We start from the raw sequence: 19,736 nt of genomic DNA, 5'->3' as shown, positions 1-19,736 counted from the left end.
TGGTTATATTCTGAACAGGCCTAATTGTCTTCTAATATCCAAGCACTCAACCAACATATTAACATGTTTACATTATCTTTAGAACCTCCCAATTGACGATGACATCTTTCTTATTCACATAAAATCATCATTATCAAGTAAACTTCTTAAAAATAAAAATAAATTAAAAATCAGGACTTCATTAATCAGCCTGCTCAATGTTTATTTATACTCCTAGATTTTAATCATTCTAATTATATTGAATCTTCTTTTGCTCACTCCCTAGATCCAAATTAAGTTTTTCAAAGAAGAGCCTAAATGGAAATACATACATTTTATAAATTATACTATTATATCAAGTGATTCAAAATAAATAACTATAACCTGTTTTCTCTTTGACCAATGAGTTTTAAAATATTAAGTGTTCCTTGCTGTGATGAGGTTTTTACATAGCAAAATTTATTGAATTTATTACTTAAAATTTTACAGGATCAAGTGGAAAGCATTTGATAATTTTAATAAAAATTGGTTTCTTAACTTCAATACCATTAATGTTTATAGTCACAAATTTTAGTTTTATACACTAACTGTCCATTTTATCAAAATTAAATTTATTATTTGTTGTAATTTTTCTTCATCATCGGAAAGATTTGTAATCACACCATAATAAGATAAAAAGGAAATCTAAATGTAACAATCTGCGTACTAAATGCAAGTAAAACAATATTAATATTCATGTAGATTAGAGGTCAGCAATCTTTTTGTCAGTAAGGGCGTAAAATAAATTCAAAAGTAATTGGGGGCACCACACTATTATTATACAATAAGCAGATACATTTGCCTTTATAGTCAATAAAACAAAATTGTTCTTCCCAGTCAACATTGCAACAATAAATTCCTTTTCATTTACAATTATTCAAGATGAGTTATTTATAAAATCTGTTTAACCAGTATGATACACATTTGATAGTGAAAAGTGCGACTCTCTTGCATGATATGTTTACTAATACTACGTAAATAACAAAATATAGTGAAAATATGTAGCACTCAGAATATGGTAACAGACTACCAAATTTTTCAGAAGTGAGAATATTTCTACGTGCTAAGTAGCAAGTGTGTCAGTGTATGACCTTGATTGCTATTTGCTGACACTGAGCTTGCGCAATTATATTGTCTTACATATGTGTGATGCCGATACATTTATTGGGCTTAGTAGGTGTGTAATGTAGTAAGGGCATATAAAAATCTCATCAAGGGTGCCGAGTTGCTGACCCCTGATCTAGATGATGGCCTTCAGTATTTCATATCATTTATTCATGAAAATTGAAAGTTGTTAAAATATACTGACAAAAGACTGCAATGCTAACTGGAACAATAACTGAAAAAACTATGTAAAGCGAAAACTGAAATTGTAAATATATATGTGTACTGCGGGGATGTTTTTCGTAGTGAGGTGGTTGTACCCTTACTAGATCACACCATGGATGCACTATTAGCACTAACAGCCTCCAATTTAAACTCATACACGGTGATAAACAATCTTCCCAAGGAGAAAAACTGTAATTATCATTGAAAAGTATTTATTAAACTTCAATTTGTTACATTTTAGTTAATTACTTTCTGTTTTAAAAATTACAAACATAATAGTTACACAATAAGAGAAGTACATTTAAATAAAGAAGTAAATAGTAAAAAATATTATTACCTGGATATGGAATACGACCATATGTAACAAGTTCTGTTAGTAGAATACCAAATGACCAGACATCAGACTTAATGGAAAATTTACTGTAATTAGCAGCTTCAGGAGCAGTCCATTTTATCGGAAATCTTGCACCTACTCTTGCTTCATATTCATCTTCCTGTAAAAAGAAATTAAAAATAAAATATGGGCCATCAACTACAAATTATTAATAAAAAAAAAAATGGCAAATTGTAATCATTTTATGTCAAAATTAATGTAATAATTGATTTTAAACATCTGGCACAGACATTATTTTTACATATATATAATATGATATAATAATAATTTATAATATATATATATATTAATAATTAATTATATTAAATATTTTTCATACACTACAAAATTCCATTTTCATATTCCACGCACAAGGTTTAAGCTTATGTGGTGATACCAAGCCCAAAAAAAAAATTAAATATAAACTATCAGAACACAGTAAATAGACAAGTTAAACTTAACACATTAATTCCAAGAATTGATTTTCGTGGGATCCTGCATCTTCAATTGTTATTAAATTCTATAATTACATTAAAATACATTTATTTTTTAATTTGTCAAATTTGTTGAAATTCTTTTGTTTTTTAAAAATGTTGAAATTTATTATGAACGAATAACGCAGAGATTCTGCTGTTCAGTACTGAGATAATGTAATATTTAAAACATCGTATTTCTTTTGTTCTACTGTCATTACTGCCAACATTAATTTTATTTTTATTATGCTTTTTTTTAAATTAAATCATAATCTTTGAAAGTGAATCACTTTCAAAGGCTGGTCATATTAATTCATGGAATTAATATGGTAAGGTTAACTTATCTATTTACTGAGTTTCGGTGGAAACAAAACTAAGGAAAACAGAAGATGGAACCTGGAAAATATGGATGAGCCAGCCTCTACAAACACACAGAAGCCTTCACAGGCACTATGCAGAAGAAACATGCAATAATATTCTACGCACACCACAAAGGAATGGACGATGACAACCTGACCAAAAGGATTAAAGAAACGCAAAAGGACCTGGAGGAAATGAAAACATCAAACAAAATACAGATAAATTCAGGAAAATAATCATCAGATTTAAGAACTTCAAAGACAAAAATCACAAACAAAGGACAGCCAGAAATGGACTGATGAACAGAAGAGGAATCAGGTTTTAAAAATGGGTGTTGCTGTTGTGAAACATAAACCAGAAAACCCTTGAATAGCTACAGAAAAAAAATTTCAATCTAAAACCTTAATTTAATAAAAAGATAACACTGAAACTGCAGTCAGAGATATTGCTCGGAAAGCAAGCTAGTGCAATAGGCATTAGCAAAAGAATAATTTTTAATAAAATAAACACAAAAAATTGATGGTAAATATGTTACCTCTATAAGACTTGAAAGCACATAAATACATTTGAAAAGTTGGATGATTTTACTAAAACCACGCTATCAGAAAAAAGATCATCTGTTTTAGTTTAGTAATGAGATTCCTAACTTGAACAAAATATTAAATGTAACGAATACTGTTCTGAAATGTCATAATTTTCTAGAACTGCATTTTACATCTTATTTTAATTTAAAAGCAATGAATTTTCATTACATGTCCAGAAAAATAATTCTTTGATTGAACACGAAGATATTATTTCATGGCACAGAGAATATTAAAGAGAAATTAAGTGATTCTGTGAAGTGTACGACAATAAATTATCTACATGAAACGGGTTAATGCAGGACATGTACAGGAAAAAGTATGTGAATAAAGAAATAAAAAGTGCAAAAGACACTTTTATGAAGGTTAGCCAACTGGGGTAAAACCTCCAGCTGAAAAGGTAAACAATTAATAGTTAACGCACACAGGAAGTGAAATGGGTTTTGAATGGTGGTTTGTAAGCATTTTAAATTAGATCTTTCCAACAGTATCACAATGAAATGAATGGTGACAATTTAATGCAGTGGTTTAAAAAATTGTTGTTGAAGGCAATGGGAAGCGGACTGAGTTTAACGGAAAATAATATTGAAGATATTGTCATAAATTTGGGAAATAATGAGAACAGTTCATCAACAATAGCAGCTTATCACGACTGAAGAAATACACTGAGGTAACAAATATTTTTTTCTACTTTAATAGATGGAATTTTAATATAGCGATAGCTTAAAATTTTTATTTTTAAGGTAAATATATAATTTTATCCTAATTTTCTAATTTTTGTATTACAAATAAAGAAAAGTGTTTTCTGTTGGATGGATTGTGTTAAATTAAATTGAATCATCATTTTATGTTTTGGCTAGCTACATGGTTTTGTGAGACAAGGAATAGTCACTGTTAAAATAAATAAAAATAAAATGTCTTACTCATGATTAAAACCTTCCTGTCATTATGGGTGGTATAAATTCATTTAATGATCAAATTATTTTATTCCATAAATAATCTATAAAATATCCTAATATTTTGTATATATACTAATATCAAAGAATAAGTATTTATTGTCATAATTTACCTTAATTAATCTAGCAAGACCAAAGTCAGCAATTTTCACAATGTTACCATCACCAACTAAAACATTACGAGCTGCTAAATCACGATGTATATAATTCTGTGATTCAAGATATGCCATTCCTGCGGCAATCTGAGCAGCCATATCTATAAGTTGTGGTAGTTTTAATCCACGTCCTTTACCTAAAATAAGTTAGCAAAACAAAATTATTTATTAGTATTGTTATTTGAAAAATATACGTATTTAAGATGTATAAATTAATAACACAGATCAGACATATTAGAGATCAACACAAACAACAATAGAATACATGAAAAATTACTTATACGCTGATTTACAGTAAAAATTAAATTGACAAATAAATCACACATAGACACAGAATATAGGGTTCTTAACACAAGGTTGTTAAGAACCCTCTCCGTATTTGCCTGGATGTTTTCAACTGAATCAAATCTGTTTCTTTTCAGGGAAAATTTCAAATTAGGAAACAGGTAAGAGCTAAATCAGGAGAATAGGGGTGCAGAACAAGAATTTGGCCAAAAATTTCTTGATTGAGAATGCACAATGAATGAGCTGGTGCAGGCCTCTTCTTCTACACATTTTTGAGGATGTATGGAATGACATCCTTTTATAATATCCTTGGTCGACTGTCTTACCCCATAGGGAGAAATTTGTAATGCACAATACCAGTAAAATCAAAGAAAACCACCGACATTGCCTTCACATTTGACTGACTTTGTTGCACTTTTTCAATCATGGTGAACATAGATCCCACCGCTGCGATGATTGTGCCTTTGTTTCTGGGTAAAACCAATAAACCTATGATTAATCACCTGTAATTAAGCTATTAAACAAATCTAGATAAGTTTCAGCCCAATTAATTAGTTCTTGGAACACTTCAAGTCAGTGTTATTTCTGCTGGTCTAACAATAATTTTGAAATGAACTTTGCAGTCATTCGATGCATTTTCAAATCTTCAGTTAAAATTGACTGAACCGCATAGAAACTTAAATTCAGTTCATCAGACATCTTCCTAATTGAGTATAAAGTCAGAGTGCACTAAATAGTGAACTTTCAAAATGTTTTTATTGGTTTTTGAAATGGAAGGTTAGTGGGACTGAGGGTCCTCTTCAACTGATTTTCAGTCATCTTTGAATCTGTAAAACAGTAACATTTAAATATCTCAAATATTTAATCCAAAAAAATAATTTGATGAATTCACAAGTCTCCAAAACTGATTTTCCTTTCAAAGAAAATTTAACACAAACTTGTTATGTTTTTTCATCCATTTTGCAAAATCAATAATCCGCTGAGAACCAAAAACACATCTTCACTCACCAGGATGCCATTCTCTACTGAACCAAGATATTATCATGGTGATCATCTCAAAAACAAAACAAACCTCCCTTTTCACATTCACGGTTAAACCTACCCTCTTCTATTGAGAAGCGGCAGCACCGGTCTTAAAACTTTTCAATCATACCTTGAAGATACACAGAGTGGGGCGTTGGAATAAGTTATATTTGTTCTTCCCACCCTCACCCTATCTTATCAGATGGAGCTACATGAATTCTTCTGAGAAGAAAAATTCATGTAATTTTAGTCACCATCATGATTTACCAGCACAATCTTGTTTAGGCAGTCATGGTTTACACTGGTTGCCAGTCTACTGTTAACAGTCAGTATAAGTTTCACTATCAGTTTTACATCAAGCCAAGTGCTGAAATTTCTTGCTGTAACATAATTCTAGGATGGTACAACAGTTAAAAAAAAAACCAGGTATAATGAACAATACTCAACAATGGTTGAGAAAAATTGCTCATGTTTGACTGTTGTCATGAATGATGATTGCTTATGTCAATGACATGAACAGAGACAAGCTGCATCAGAAAGTTCATGTGATTCAATAAAACGACATGAAAATGTTAAATTTGTCTGACCATATAGTGCTTAACATTTTGCATAAATAACTTGGTTTTTACCCATCCAGGATACAACTTCTGTAAAAATTTGCTCGGTAATGGTAAATCATTGGATAATATTTACCAATATGATTACAACATAACAATAGATTCAAACAGATTTGGATGAAAATCCGCAAATGTTCAATAATTTATGTTATATAAACCCATTTTCATTTGTTTGGCTGCATCAACAAGCAAAAATTATTATTTTTTTTGTGTTTATCAACTGCAAGAGAATCAAAAATCCCTCACTGCAGTGAAAAATTAACATTATGATGAGATTTAATATTCTGATTCACTGTTTAGCATCCTAAGCCTTTACTATATAAGATGTCCATACAATTACTATCACATCTCAGTGTTATGTAGAAATGTGGTAGAATTTTTTCCCAGATGAACTGAACTTCTAGAAATGAGAGATAAGACCTTTTGGTTCCAGCAAGATATTGGAATAAGCAATATTGTGTAGTATTTCGTGTACATTTTGGGGAAATACGTTTCAGTTGTCTATAACAAGATATGGCCTCCATAATTTCCACATTTTGAGGACAGTTTTTTTTTTTAAAGAAATATTTAAAAGTCAAACGTATAAATAAATAAACAAAGCTTTAGAAATGTTGAAAGAGAACACAGACTGAGAGGTGCAAGTTCATATGTTGTAGTTTTAGTTTTTTTTCTGAAAAACTTTATCCATAAAGATGTATATATCTAAAAAATGCATTGAAAATTACCTATTAAAACAATAAAAACTATCTTTCCAATATGAAATTACTTAATGTAAAAAATTAAATTAAAATTAATAACAAAATATTAAACTAAACATCTTATAAAAATAGCATTTAGCGTGAAAATTATTTAATGTATTAAAATTACTGAGAAATTAATTTTAACATTTAAGGGGTTTAGTCAGTATCTCAATTTACATTTCATTATATCAATATAATTATAACAGCAATATAATATCTTTTATTAAACATCAAGCAGTGGTAAACAAAACTAATTAAAATTGTAATAATCCTTTAAAATGTATTGCCAGTTTAACTTAAAAGTAGATGCAATCAAATTTTTTTCCAAAACTGTTGAATTTTTAACAAAAGCAACATTATAAAAACATTGAACAATTGTTAACTAACACTGCTGATGACTCAGAATTACTCAAACATGTTACAACAGGTGATGAAATATAGATATATGGTTATGATACTGAAACATAAGTCCCTTCATCCTGACTGAAGCTTCTTGAAAATCAAAAATCGAATGTTAATATTCTCTTTACTTTTTTCGATTAGATTGGGGTTGTCTATTACGAATTCTTACCATACGGTTCTATGGCCATTAAATTAGCAGTTTTACATCATTCATTTCAGACAACCTAAAGAAAACTACCACAAATGTGTGCAAAGAATTCTTGGGTTTTGTACCACGATAACACTCCCTGGTCAAACTTCACTATTAATTTGTGATTATTTTGCCAAAAACAATACCATTCTGATGCCTCAATTTCTGTATTCTCCAGACATGTCACACTGACTTTTTCTTGTTCCCACTGATTAAGAGAAGATTAAAAGGAAAACAGTTTGCAATTATGATAATTATTACAAAATAAAGAAAACATCACTAAGTGAATAGACTATAGAAAAAAATGGTTTCAACAAATGTTTTAATGATTGAAAGAAATGCTGACATAAACTGCATCTCTGGATATAACTACTTTGAAGGGGACAATATGGATGTAACTACTTTGAAGGGGACAATGTAAATAAAGAAGAATAAATTCTTTTTAATAAAAATTATCTTGTTTTTTTTTATCACACTTTTGCAACTGAGTAGGAAATTTAAATTACTTTTCACAAAAATTAATTCAATAATAAAGAAATAAAAAGTTCATTACCTTGAAGGTAATCGAGCAAACTTCCATTCTTCATTAGCTCTGTAATAATATAAATTGGTTCTTCCATAGTACAGACAGCATACAGTTGAATCAATTTTGTATGTCTTAACTTCTTCATTATCTGCGCTTCAGCCAAGAAATCCTTTGGATCCATAGTGCCTGAAAAGAAAATACTTGTAAATAAAACCATTTAAATGTTTTTAATGAAAGAATTAATACCAATAATTAAATAACTAAACAATAAATATCCCATAAAAATAAAAATAATTTAAGGCAAACAGCCCATAGAATGGTGAAAACATTTCTACTTCAATACAACATTTTTGAAATATATAGAATAATTAAAATTATTTTATACATATACATAAAATTGATTTGTACTACATCTCTACAGTTTTCATAAGGTTATTGTTGGATGGACTTTCCAAAAAATAACTATAGTAGAAAACAATATTATAAATGAAACTTAAAATTTTCCAACACTCAAAAAAATATGATTCTATTCCAAAGCCAACTCTGTAAGCAGTTACTACTACCAAAAGTAATATTATGATTATTTTTTCAAATATCTAGAACTTTCTCACTAAGTGGACCAGAACACTATATTCTCAGATTTGGTAGCTGCATTTTTATTATTTATAGTTAGTTTATTTTGGTTTGAAAATATAAAATAAATATTCCAGAATTAATTGGATTCAAATTGTATAATTTTCATTGTTCAGCAAATTACTAATAATCAGCCAAAAGATAATTTGAATCCTTTTTTAAGATTATTTTATGCGGTAGTTCATCTGTCTGGTGCTACTGGTAACACTGATATTTAAATCCAATAATACATTAATGTTACAAACAGCCAAGTGAACATCTCTATAAAAATTTTATACAGTAAAAGTTGTGAAGAATATATTTTTTAAATATTTTCATCATTAAAATAAAAAAAAGGTTGATATCTTGTGGAACTTAACTGACTTTTTCTTTTGTAAAACCTTACGACAAAAGATTATTTTATTTAAAGTTGTTAATTTTTTTAAGCGTACTTTCATTAACCTTTTTTACAGAACTTAAGTTAACAGTGGTTTCAGGCAGGATTTAGAAAATACCATTCATAGATACAGGAGTAGGGTGACTGTATATATTTTTTTAAAGTATATCAATTACAACATACGGTACTTGCAGATTTTTTTTAAAGTACATTAATCACAACATACAGTACTCCTAATTGTCAGAAAATATTCTAACAGTGGTATCAAAAAGCTGATGAATGATTTGTTATTCAATAAATGCCACCTGAATTTGGAAAGTAGTTCATTTGATCATGAAAGAAATTCAGAGCAAATTTACTGATAAGTATTATGAAACATAATAAGTATAGATAACAACACAGAAAAAAGAAGTTTTAAATAAGGAATAACTTTTAAATAAGCAATTCCAGTGAAATAAGTGAATGATAAATATTCAACAGTGAAACATATTAACATACTAGAACCAATAATGAAAAACTGAGCTTCAAAAAGAATAAATGATACATGTTATGATACATACTCATATACTATGACATACAAGGTCTGTTCAGAAAATAACTGAACATTTTTAATTATGTATCAAATTTTTTTTTCTGTAAAAAAGTTTTTAAATATTTAGTGATGTTTGGTTGGCAGCGTTGTGTTCTACATAATAACCTCCTCTGTAACCACATACTATTGGACTGTTGATATCTTGTTTAGTTTTCGAGTTATGTTATTTGAGTGCAACGTGTTTAAGTGTTATTAGTGATTTTTGTAATGTGTGATTGTCAGGAGCAATGATACAACATAAAATTTTATGTGAAACTGAGGAAAACTTTATAGAAATGATTCAACTTTTGAAATAAGCTTATGGAGATGGTGCTCAGGGTCACACCCAATATTACGAATGGTTTTCACAATTTAAACTTTTAAATCGACCACTTGGTCGTCAGTTAATTGAAGATCACTCTTGACCAGGAAGGCCTTCGACTTCAACTGGTGACATCCACGCTCAGAAAGTCAATGATCTGGTGCATGCAAATTGCCGATCGACTATCAGAGAACTTGCAGAAGAGGTTAACATCTCAATTGGATCATGCCATGACATTTTGACTGAAAAATTGAACATGCATCAAGTTGCAGCAAAGTTTGTTCCTCAGTTGATGACCAAACAGCAGAAAGAACATTGAGTGGACTTTTGTTGGCAACATCTTGAACAAACCGATGATGATGAAACATTCATGCAAAGGATCACAACAGGAGATGAAAGCTGGGATTACGGCTACGACATTGAGACAAAAGTTCAATTATCACAATGGATCGGCAAAGGATCTCCAGGCCCCAAGAAAGCATGTCAATCTTGATCAAATGTCATGATGTTCTGTTTTTTTTTATTTTAATGGAATTGTGCATTTTGAATTCTTGCCTCAAGGTGAAACAGTGAACCATGTGTACTATCAAGGCGTTTCACAAGTTATGTGAAAAAACTGCAAAAAGAGATCAAAGTTGTGGCGAAACAACTCATGGTTCATGTGTTTGCACACTCAGCTTTGTCAACTTGTCAGTTTTGTGCCAAAAATCAGATGATTGTCCTCCCTCAGCCTTCCTACTTTCCAGGCCTGGCTTCTCACAATTTTTTATTATTTTGGATATTAAAATCAGTGATGAAAGGACACCATTTTGAGGTTATTAGTAACATTAAAGCAATTTTGTCACTGACCTTAAAGGCCATTTCAAATGAAGTTATCCAGGACTGTTTCACAAAGTAGAAACACTGCTGGGAAAAGTGTGTGAATAAGGGAGGGGAGTACTTTGAAGTGGACAAGAACCAATAATCTATAAAATTAATAATAAAGATTAAAAAAATAAAGTTCCGTTACTTTCTGAAAATATCTCGTATATGTTACTACTAATATCTACCCATTCCTGACATGATCTACTTAATATATTATCTACTGATTAGAAGAAAAGATCTATTTACACTATTTATTCCTTTTTATTTATATTCAAAATATTCTATAAGGTGAGAAAGGTTTAGTGATTTTATACAATGACAATTATAATATTAGCAAAGAAAAAAAAATTATACTTTTGCTTGCAATGAATACATTTAATATAAAACATATAGGCTATAATTAAATATGAAATATAAATTATAAAAGATTGTAGGTGGATGTAACTGAAAAATCCAAATTTATGATCCTCTGATGTAGATATGTAAATCAATAATAATTACAGTCATGGTTTTACTTAGATCTAATCTCAATCCATATGCTTAATTGCAGAATAAATTCAAAAACTAACAAAACTCTTAAACATGACAATTAATAGGGAAGGAAGGATCTTGGGTCTACACCTCCTTATAACCTGATATGCCATATTGAATCAGCTAATAACTGGCATCCTGAAAATTGCAGAGTATGAAGCTTAGGATAAACATTTACATTTAATAAATGGGTTTCTGTAAAAATCATCAAAATTAGCACTAGCATTTTCTATGCATATATTGTACATAACTACTCAAGATATCTACAGATGATGTGTATCTTATGATTTCTGTATGACTAATTTACTCAGACATTTTCAAATAGTCTCCTAACTTCAATAACTAGTTCTTGAATTTATTAATTTTGAAATAATCCATGTAAAATGTATCATAATTTACAACCAAGTTGCATTTCTTTGAGTAGGATTTAATTCTTTATTTGCTTTTGATGTTTCACGTAAGCTAAATAAGCGCTGCAATCATTAAGATTTTAAGCATATAAAACAACATATTACAAGAAAGAAAATACACTACTGATACAAAGATGTTAACTATTTTTAATAGAAGAAGCATCAAACTGAATTAATAGATAATGATCAAATGGCACAATATTTAAGGTAAAAAATAAATGCTTAAAAACAAGATGGTGTGAGGTTGATGAAATCGAAACAGGCCACATGCCGTACTGTTCAAAATCATATACTTTTATTGTAATTTGTAAACAAAAAAAATGAATTTCATGAACTAATAAAATTTCATTAAACAAAATTTTACCCATAATAATATATGTTTAAATATTGGAGTTACACAAATAAATGAAAAATACAGCAACCTGTAAAATTAATATTTCCTGCAGTTACCTTATAGATAATAATTAAGGCGCAAATAAATAAACACAAAATAAACTTACCAGGTTTAAGTGTTTTAATCGCAACAGGTGTTGTATTATTCCAAAGACCTTCCCATACCTCTCCAAACTGTCCGTGTCCCAGTTTGCGTACAAACTTGAGCGATGACCTATCAATTTCCCATTGATCTCTTGTACTGTGAGAAAGTCCACCCGTAACAGGCTTTTCAATCTAAAACCGAAAAAACATAAGAAATAATTCAATTATAAAAAAATTAATCAAAATAAAAAAAAATATATATTCCAAATATTATAAATAATTGAACTAATAAACAACTGATAAAAACATTCAAAAACACTTTTTCAATGTGTAACAAACATAGTCATAGAGCATTTAAAAAACACACACCACAACATACTGAAAAATTAGACTTGCTATGACTGAAACAACCTGTATGATATAACCAATAAAATTGACAGTCACAAAAATATTTAAATTTCATATAAGCAACAAAATGAAGAAATAAATAATAATAATAAACAAAAACAAAAATATATTGTGTGTGTGTGTTTGTGTGTGTGTCAAAATGAAGAATACCACTGAAATAATCCTATGAAATAACACAAAAGAATAACAAAAAAATGTTCAAAAAATTAAATGTTAAGTTTATCACAAAAAGAATGAAAAATGACCTTTACACATATTCTGCACTTAAAATACTTCAAAATTCACAGGTAATTTATCAAATAGACCTATAAATAATAATTAGTCCAAAAATTTATTGTGCAATCTTACAAATCTGTGTAAAATGATAGCGTAATAATTTATAGAAAGATTTCAGTTATATAAAAATATTAACTTTTATCAATATTAATTATATTCAGCGTATAACACAAGAACATCTCAAAAAGTACTCAAAAACACTAAAATTTTATCAGCAAATAATAAACTTTTAGGTAAAAATTAGAAATATATTTTCTATTAATCATTACACAATAAACCCATAAATAAGAGACCCAAAGAGAAAATTAGATTCATTTTTAAACTTTACAGTGGAATATTCTCTCAATCTTCATTTGAGTCCAGTATAAATAATAACTTTTCAAATTGTTTTCTCATGATAAAAAAATATGAACCATAAAAGAAATTTGGAACTATTGTAAGTATAATATTATGTTCTTTTAGTAAACACATTTTGAAAATAAATACACAAACAAATTTTATTTTTCCTAATTATATATGCGAATATGTGAGAACAAGATGATTTTAAACTGGATAAGTAAAAAAACTTACCATATTGGAATAAAAAATATAGAAAACATGCATTTTTCCTTACATATTGCATTTATGTTATCTTCCTCAAACCTATCCAGAAAAGTAAAAATGAAACTTTATATCTTATTGACTACCAAATGTAATTCCCCCATTAAAAAAAATGAATAGAATCTGTTTTATGAAACTTTCAATTAATTATGTCAATCGAAAATTTTTCTTAAAATAATAAGATAATTTACGTATTGTCTAACTTAATTTAAAATAATCGATAACAGTATAATTTTGTTTACATTATCAAATAAATTCATGTTTTAATAAATGCAAAAAAAAAATTTAACTGTTCATTGTATGATTTTTATAAATAAAATAAAAAAACTGAATTATTTTAAATGTAACATATTTTATAACAAAAATTATTAAACCCATAACCAGAAACAATAAATAAAGAACTATGTACATTATTTCTAGCATTCCACAATATTGCATGACTGAAAAAAAGGAGTGTTGGTACCATTTTTTTAGTATCATTCAAGAAATTGTGTTTATACAACTTCGACATGCACTATGACTAAACAAAAAGATTTTTTTTTAAAAAGTAACTTAATTTTTTCAAGCAAAAAATTTTTTATCCTCTTCACAAAATGCAACATGCATAAAAATAACTATCAAGTCATGTGTAATTCAATAAAATAAATATATAAATATGAGTTACATAATGCACATGCGTAATAATTTTCAATTAATAAATATTATTAATCTATCGTGGAAGTAAATAAATATGGATTGAAAATTTCTGCAAAAAATGTTGTCCTATACCACTTTTTTTAAATGGACTGAAAGGGTTTATTTAAAATGGAAAACCTATTTATGTGTATATCGCTTCAGTATAATTATTAAATGAATAACTAAGCGTACATTAAACACGTCTATTTTTTATTAAAGTAAATATTTATTTTTTAAATTTTATTAATACATTTAAACAGATTACTTTTAAAATCAAAGTGTAGACTTAAAAAATAATTTAAAAAAATAAAGAATTCAAACTGGCATGGACATAGTATATTGATTTTCAAAATAAATTACCTGTTCCTTTTAAAATAGATCATAAGAAAACCAAATAGTACCTACAAGTATATCCTAATAAAAGGACAGCATATATTTTTAGTGTAGGTTATTGTAGCTGTTTAGATAAAATTTTTGATAAACTATAATTCAAATATTGCTATCAACCACTGAAACGCAAACTTAAGCGGCACTTCAGGCGACTTCTGTTATAAGCACACTCTACAAATAAAAAATAAACTTTATGCATTTTTTAAATAAAAAATTACCTTTGTTATGTATCACATTATCTTAAGCTAATCATATGCCCCAGTTGTGGCATAAGAGATTCACTACTGGCAATAGCAATATAAAAAATAATACTTGTTATTTTTTAAAAGCAACATTTAATAAAATGTTAAATTAAATCACAAAAAAAAAACAATTATAATTTTAGTAAAATTAACACTGTTTACAAGTCATTTGGATTAAAAGAAATTATGATAAACTGAAGAATCCAAATGTACAAGTATATAAAATAAATCTATATACTCAACATATATTGCTTATTAATTCACTTAATGTGTACTTACCCATCATGTAAATAATAAAAACTATAATTTTTATTCAAAAAATATACTTATATTTTTTAATTTATTATTATTAAAAAAAAGAGTTCATATCAATAGACTCATGTCAATAAATAAAAATCTGACAACACAGTTGTAGGACTTTCCTGTCACGCGGCTTACACATGCATACAAACACAACTTAATTTAGCATGTCAAAGCTAGACAAATGCTCTTTGTGGTAAACAGGGGAATACTACTGACACAGTATACCCATTTAGTCAATAGTTTAGAGCATTTTTTGGGACGGGAGTACAATTTTGCAAAAAAACGTTTTTGCAAAACGTCTGTTATGTCATAACAGAAACATTCAACATCATTATACTCTAGTAAAATCATATTATACACCTAAGTGCGACATAATTATTGATGCTACAAGTCCAAGTTGTACTTGGACCTGTAAGTAAATTTATGAGATCTCATCACTAAAAGAACTGAATGTCAGCAGGTCTGATGTATATACATTTTTAATAAAAGAAACACGTATGTAATATTTATTAAACTTTTTCATCTTCATAAAGAAAAAACTGAATGACTTGTAATAGTAATAAACTACAAATGAAAGTCAACTATTTGATTACGATTGTATAACCCTATTAACTGAGCCTGACCCGATGACTAATTTTCTTTAAAAAAATCTCAGCTGTATGAAATCAAATGTAACAATCATATAACATCTAAGCCAGCAACAAATTTATGTTTACTTCTAAAAAGAAAATGGGGTTACTCGTTTATTTAATTCATATAGTAATTACAAAATATGATGTCAATTCACTTTCATTTTTTAGACCAATTTTATAGTATGTGGAATAAAACACTAAGCCAGACAGGTATTAAAATACAGAACATTACATAGAAATTCGAAGATGGTACAATTTCAACTAACATTTCAAACAGATTATTAATTTTTTTATTTAAAATATTTGTGATATAGTATATAAGACATATCCTTATATAAAAAAAATTATTTTCAGCTATTAATATTTGGATCTAAAGTTAGACACTATACAAAAAAATTGAATTATTAATCTATATTCACAATTTACAAACTACAAAAACTAACACATATAAAATATATATAAACAAACACGTTCCACAACATAAAAAAACACTAACAATATAATGACATATAAAAAGATATTACATAACAAATAAGAAAAAATGACATATTTAAGTAGGAAAAAAGTTTTTATGAGTGAATATATAAATGTTTGATGAAGTTCTTTTTGTAAAAAAAGAAAAAGAAAACAGAATTAAGATAAAAACGAATGGTGTAATAAGGTGGATAATACTAAAATGATTTTATAAATGAATCTTATGTTATTTACCTGTTTACATAAAAAATACAGACAGTACAGTATACGACACAGGTATTAATAAACTGAACCTAAGTGATGAATACAAATAAAAATAAATAAATATCGTATCACAATAAAATATATTACACAAATTAGTACAGATTTTTATGTTAAGAATAAAATGAAAAATTTAATAACCACCTAGTATAAAAACCTTTTTTCATGAGAATCTACCATAAAAACCTATATTCCGTATTTAAATAAACATCAAATTTTGTACTTTATCTAATAAATACATCATAAAAAGGAAGAAAAAAAGTTTTTTTATTTTACGGTTTTGTTAATTAAAATAAAAGTAATATTAATTTAATTAATGTATACGTCGCATAACAGTTTTTCAAGGACTAAATATTTTATCGGATAAATAATAAAAATTATTATTAAATCATAAAATATACTCATATAAACAATGTACACAGTATAAAAAAATTTTGTTTAAAACTCTATATATGCAAAATATACTTAGTTGAGCTTAAAGATACAACAGAGTTAAAGAAATAAAATAAAAAATTCTATAAAGAAAAATAATACTAATTACAAATAAAAACAAACTTTCCACAATACTATATAATTTTTTTCTCAATAATTATATAAAAAAAAAATTAATTCTTTAAGAGAAGACAAAATTAACAATTTTATATGTTTAATTAAAAATGATTAATTTATTCATTATTATTTATTTACACTTCATGAATTAATTATTAAAAACTATTTAAATGGAAATGCCAAATAATAAAATGAAAACTAATAAAAAGATGACATACTTTTAGTTAAAGAAAAAATAACTGTACAATTCAAAAGCATCATGCAATTTAATATTAAATTACGCAAAAAAATTCTAAATTTTGTTTACAAAATAATTTTACATTAATCCGATTAAGTTATTATTACATTTTTATTTTACTTTAAAAAATTCTTATTAATTATTATTTATGTGATAATTATGATACAATACTGGTTTTAATTACAGTACGATTAATTTGTTAGAATAATAATAATAATAATTATATAATATTTCATGTTATTATTTTTGTTATTACTATAATTATTGCAAAAAATTATCTAGTGCAAAAATAAGTTAATGGCTGATTGTGTTTTGTGTAATGCGCTCACTTACCGCCGCATATTTTCCAAGTGGCTGTAACAAGATTTAGACTAGTTTACAAAAAAAAAAATTAAATAAATAAAAATATGAAATGTAGTTTTTATAAAACCAAAAACAAAAACCAAAATCAATTTAACAAATTAAAAAACTCATCATGTCCTACCTATCTAATTCCATTGACTACTGAATTATTATTTTAACATTCAATGAGCCTAATGAGATTTATTGGTAAACATTTTTCTTTTTAAATCTGACAAGAATTCATCAATTTTGAAGTTCTTAAGATGTTTTCATTAAAATATTATTTTATGAGTAGTGCTTAAATATAAAAAAAGAGCTAACTTTCAAGCCATCATTTTAGAATTAAACTGTAATGAAACTGGGTGAAAAAAATTCAAAATTTATTTACTGTTCCGCATAAATGAAGTAGTAAAATGCTTTCATGCACATGCTTTCGTCCAATTACAGTTACAAGTTAATAATAACAAGAGATGAATTAATTATACAGTCAATAAAAAATGTCAAATCTGCCTGGGACTCAAATCAAAAGCCTTCTGAATCAAAATAGTGTTGGTAATCATTCTGCTGCTGAGGTTTGTAATGATTAAAAAAGATTAATAAGTTAAAACTTTAAAGAACTGTAAAAAATAACTTTAAGAAAGTAATGCGATACAACCAGTTGAACATACAAAAGTGAACACAAAAAATCTTTAATATCAAACAGAAATAGACAAAAAATTTTAACATGCCTAATTTATTAACGACAAATTATTTTACTACATAAAATTTCATAAACAACCACATGTATTTAATGTTTACATTATAACTGTGATGAATGTTGTACTTTAAATTCACAATTGTAATATTAAATCCATCTAAAATCAGGTACCCTGGAACAGCATTTTTCCTGCATTATTTTTTTATAGAAAAACTTCATAAAAAAATATATGAATAAATAAAAACTGTACAAAAAGCAAGGAATCATTATTAAAAAAAAAAATTCATTAAATTAATATCTGCGTTTAAAAAGAAAAAAAAAAGAATAACATTTAAAATTAGGAAAACTATTAAATACAATTTTATAAATTAATCAACTTTAAGCTCAACTAAACATGAAAAAAAAATCTATTCGTGTCACTCAGTAAATAAAACAGACTTAAACATTTAAAATCACTTAATTTCTATAGAAATGAGTAGGGTATGAAAATGTAATTTTGATTACCACTTTATTGATTATCACACATTCTGTCTTATTTAGGCTGTGTACATCATAATTAAAGAAAAAAAACTTTAAAAAAAATCTATAACTTGTTTCTGACATTAAAATCTGACCACACTTAGGTAATATCAGAACTGACACATATATTTAAGATGTGGTTCAAAAGTAAGGGCTGATCGACAACAAAATGAGAACAGTTAAAAAATGAAAAATTTATTAATGGTTTCAAATACTTACATATTTAGTTTTAATTTTTTACATAATCACTATTTCATTCCAAACACTTTTGATATCGTGAAAAAGATTCACTGTATTAAAATTCTGCTGCTTGGGATTGTAGCCACTTTTGTATTGAGATTTTCAACTCTTCGCTTTCCTTGAATTGTTAGACACAAGCCAGTTTTTGATGTGTAAAAAAGGATGGAAGTCATTGGGCGCAAGATCAGGACTGTAAGGGGATGATCAAAAACCTAACATCCAAAATTTTTGAATTGTTTCTGTTGTGCATGCAGCTATGTGTGTGGATGTGCATTATCATGAAGAACGATTCCTGAACTCAAGATTCCCATCATCAGTTTTGAATGGCACGATGTAGTTTAGAAAGTGTTTCACAATAGACTTCATGATTGTCAACAATACTGTGTTTGAAAGTTCTGGAAATTCTAGAGAAAGATTGCTAAACGTAAAGCGACAAATTTCTCTTGGTTTTTTGCATTCACCAGTCTGGACACTAGGCCTGCCACTTCTTTGTCATGAATATTTGAACGGCCTTCTTTAAACTATTGACAACATTACCACACTTTTCTTTCACTCACTGCGGTAGGCCCACCCAACCGACTGTGAATTTCAGCAGCACTGTCCTCTTCTGTTTGGAAATCTAATCACTGATCAAACTTCACATCTCGCAGGATTTGTTATTACTGCACTTATTTTAAC

The 19,736-nt window shown here is 27.4% G+C and overlaps 1 protein-coding gene across 2 annotated transcripts in view; it reads right to left on the bottom strand.

The window, feature by feature from the left end:
* Src42A (Tyrosine-protein kinase Src42A) overlaps window positions 1-19,736 on the bottom strand; it is a 302,961-nt gene that overhangs the window by 11,881 nt on the left and 271,344 nt on the right. For both annotated transcript variants that reach the window (XM_075359534.1, XM_075359533.1), the window contains exons 4-7: window positions 12,236-12,404; window positions 8,056-8,214; window positions 4,204-4,382; window positions 1,685-1,841 (exon numbers count right to left, since the gene is read on the bottom strand). In XM_075359534.1, coding sequence (XP_075215649.1) covers window positions 1,685-1,841; window positions 4,204-4,382; window positions 8,056-8,214; window positions 12,236-12,404 — 664 coding nt within the window. The remainder of the gene's footprint in view (window positions 1-1,684; window positions 1,842-4,203; window positions 4,383-8,055; window positions 8,215-12,235; window positions 12,405-19,736) is intronic.

Source organism: Lycorma delicatula, chromosome 3, assembly GCF_047948215.1.
Source record: "Lycorma delicatula isolate Av1 chromosome 3, ASM4794821v1, whole genome shotgun sequence".
Taxonomy (NCBI): Eukaryota; Metazoa; Arthropoda; class Insecta; order Hemiptera; family Fulgoridae; genus Lycorma; species Lycorma delicatula.
The sequence above is the reverse complement of the archived record's forward strand: the minus strand, read 5'-3'. Positions and strand labels throughout refer to the sequence as shown.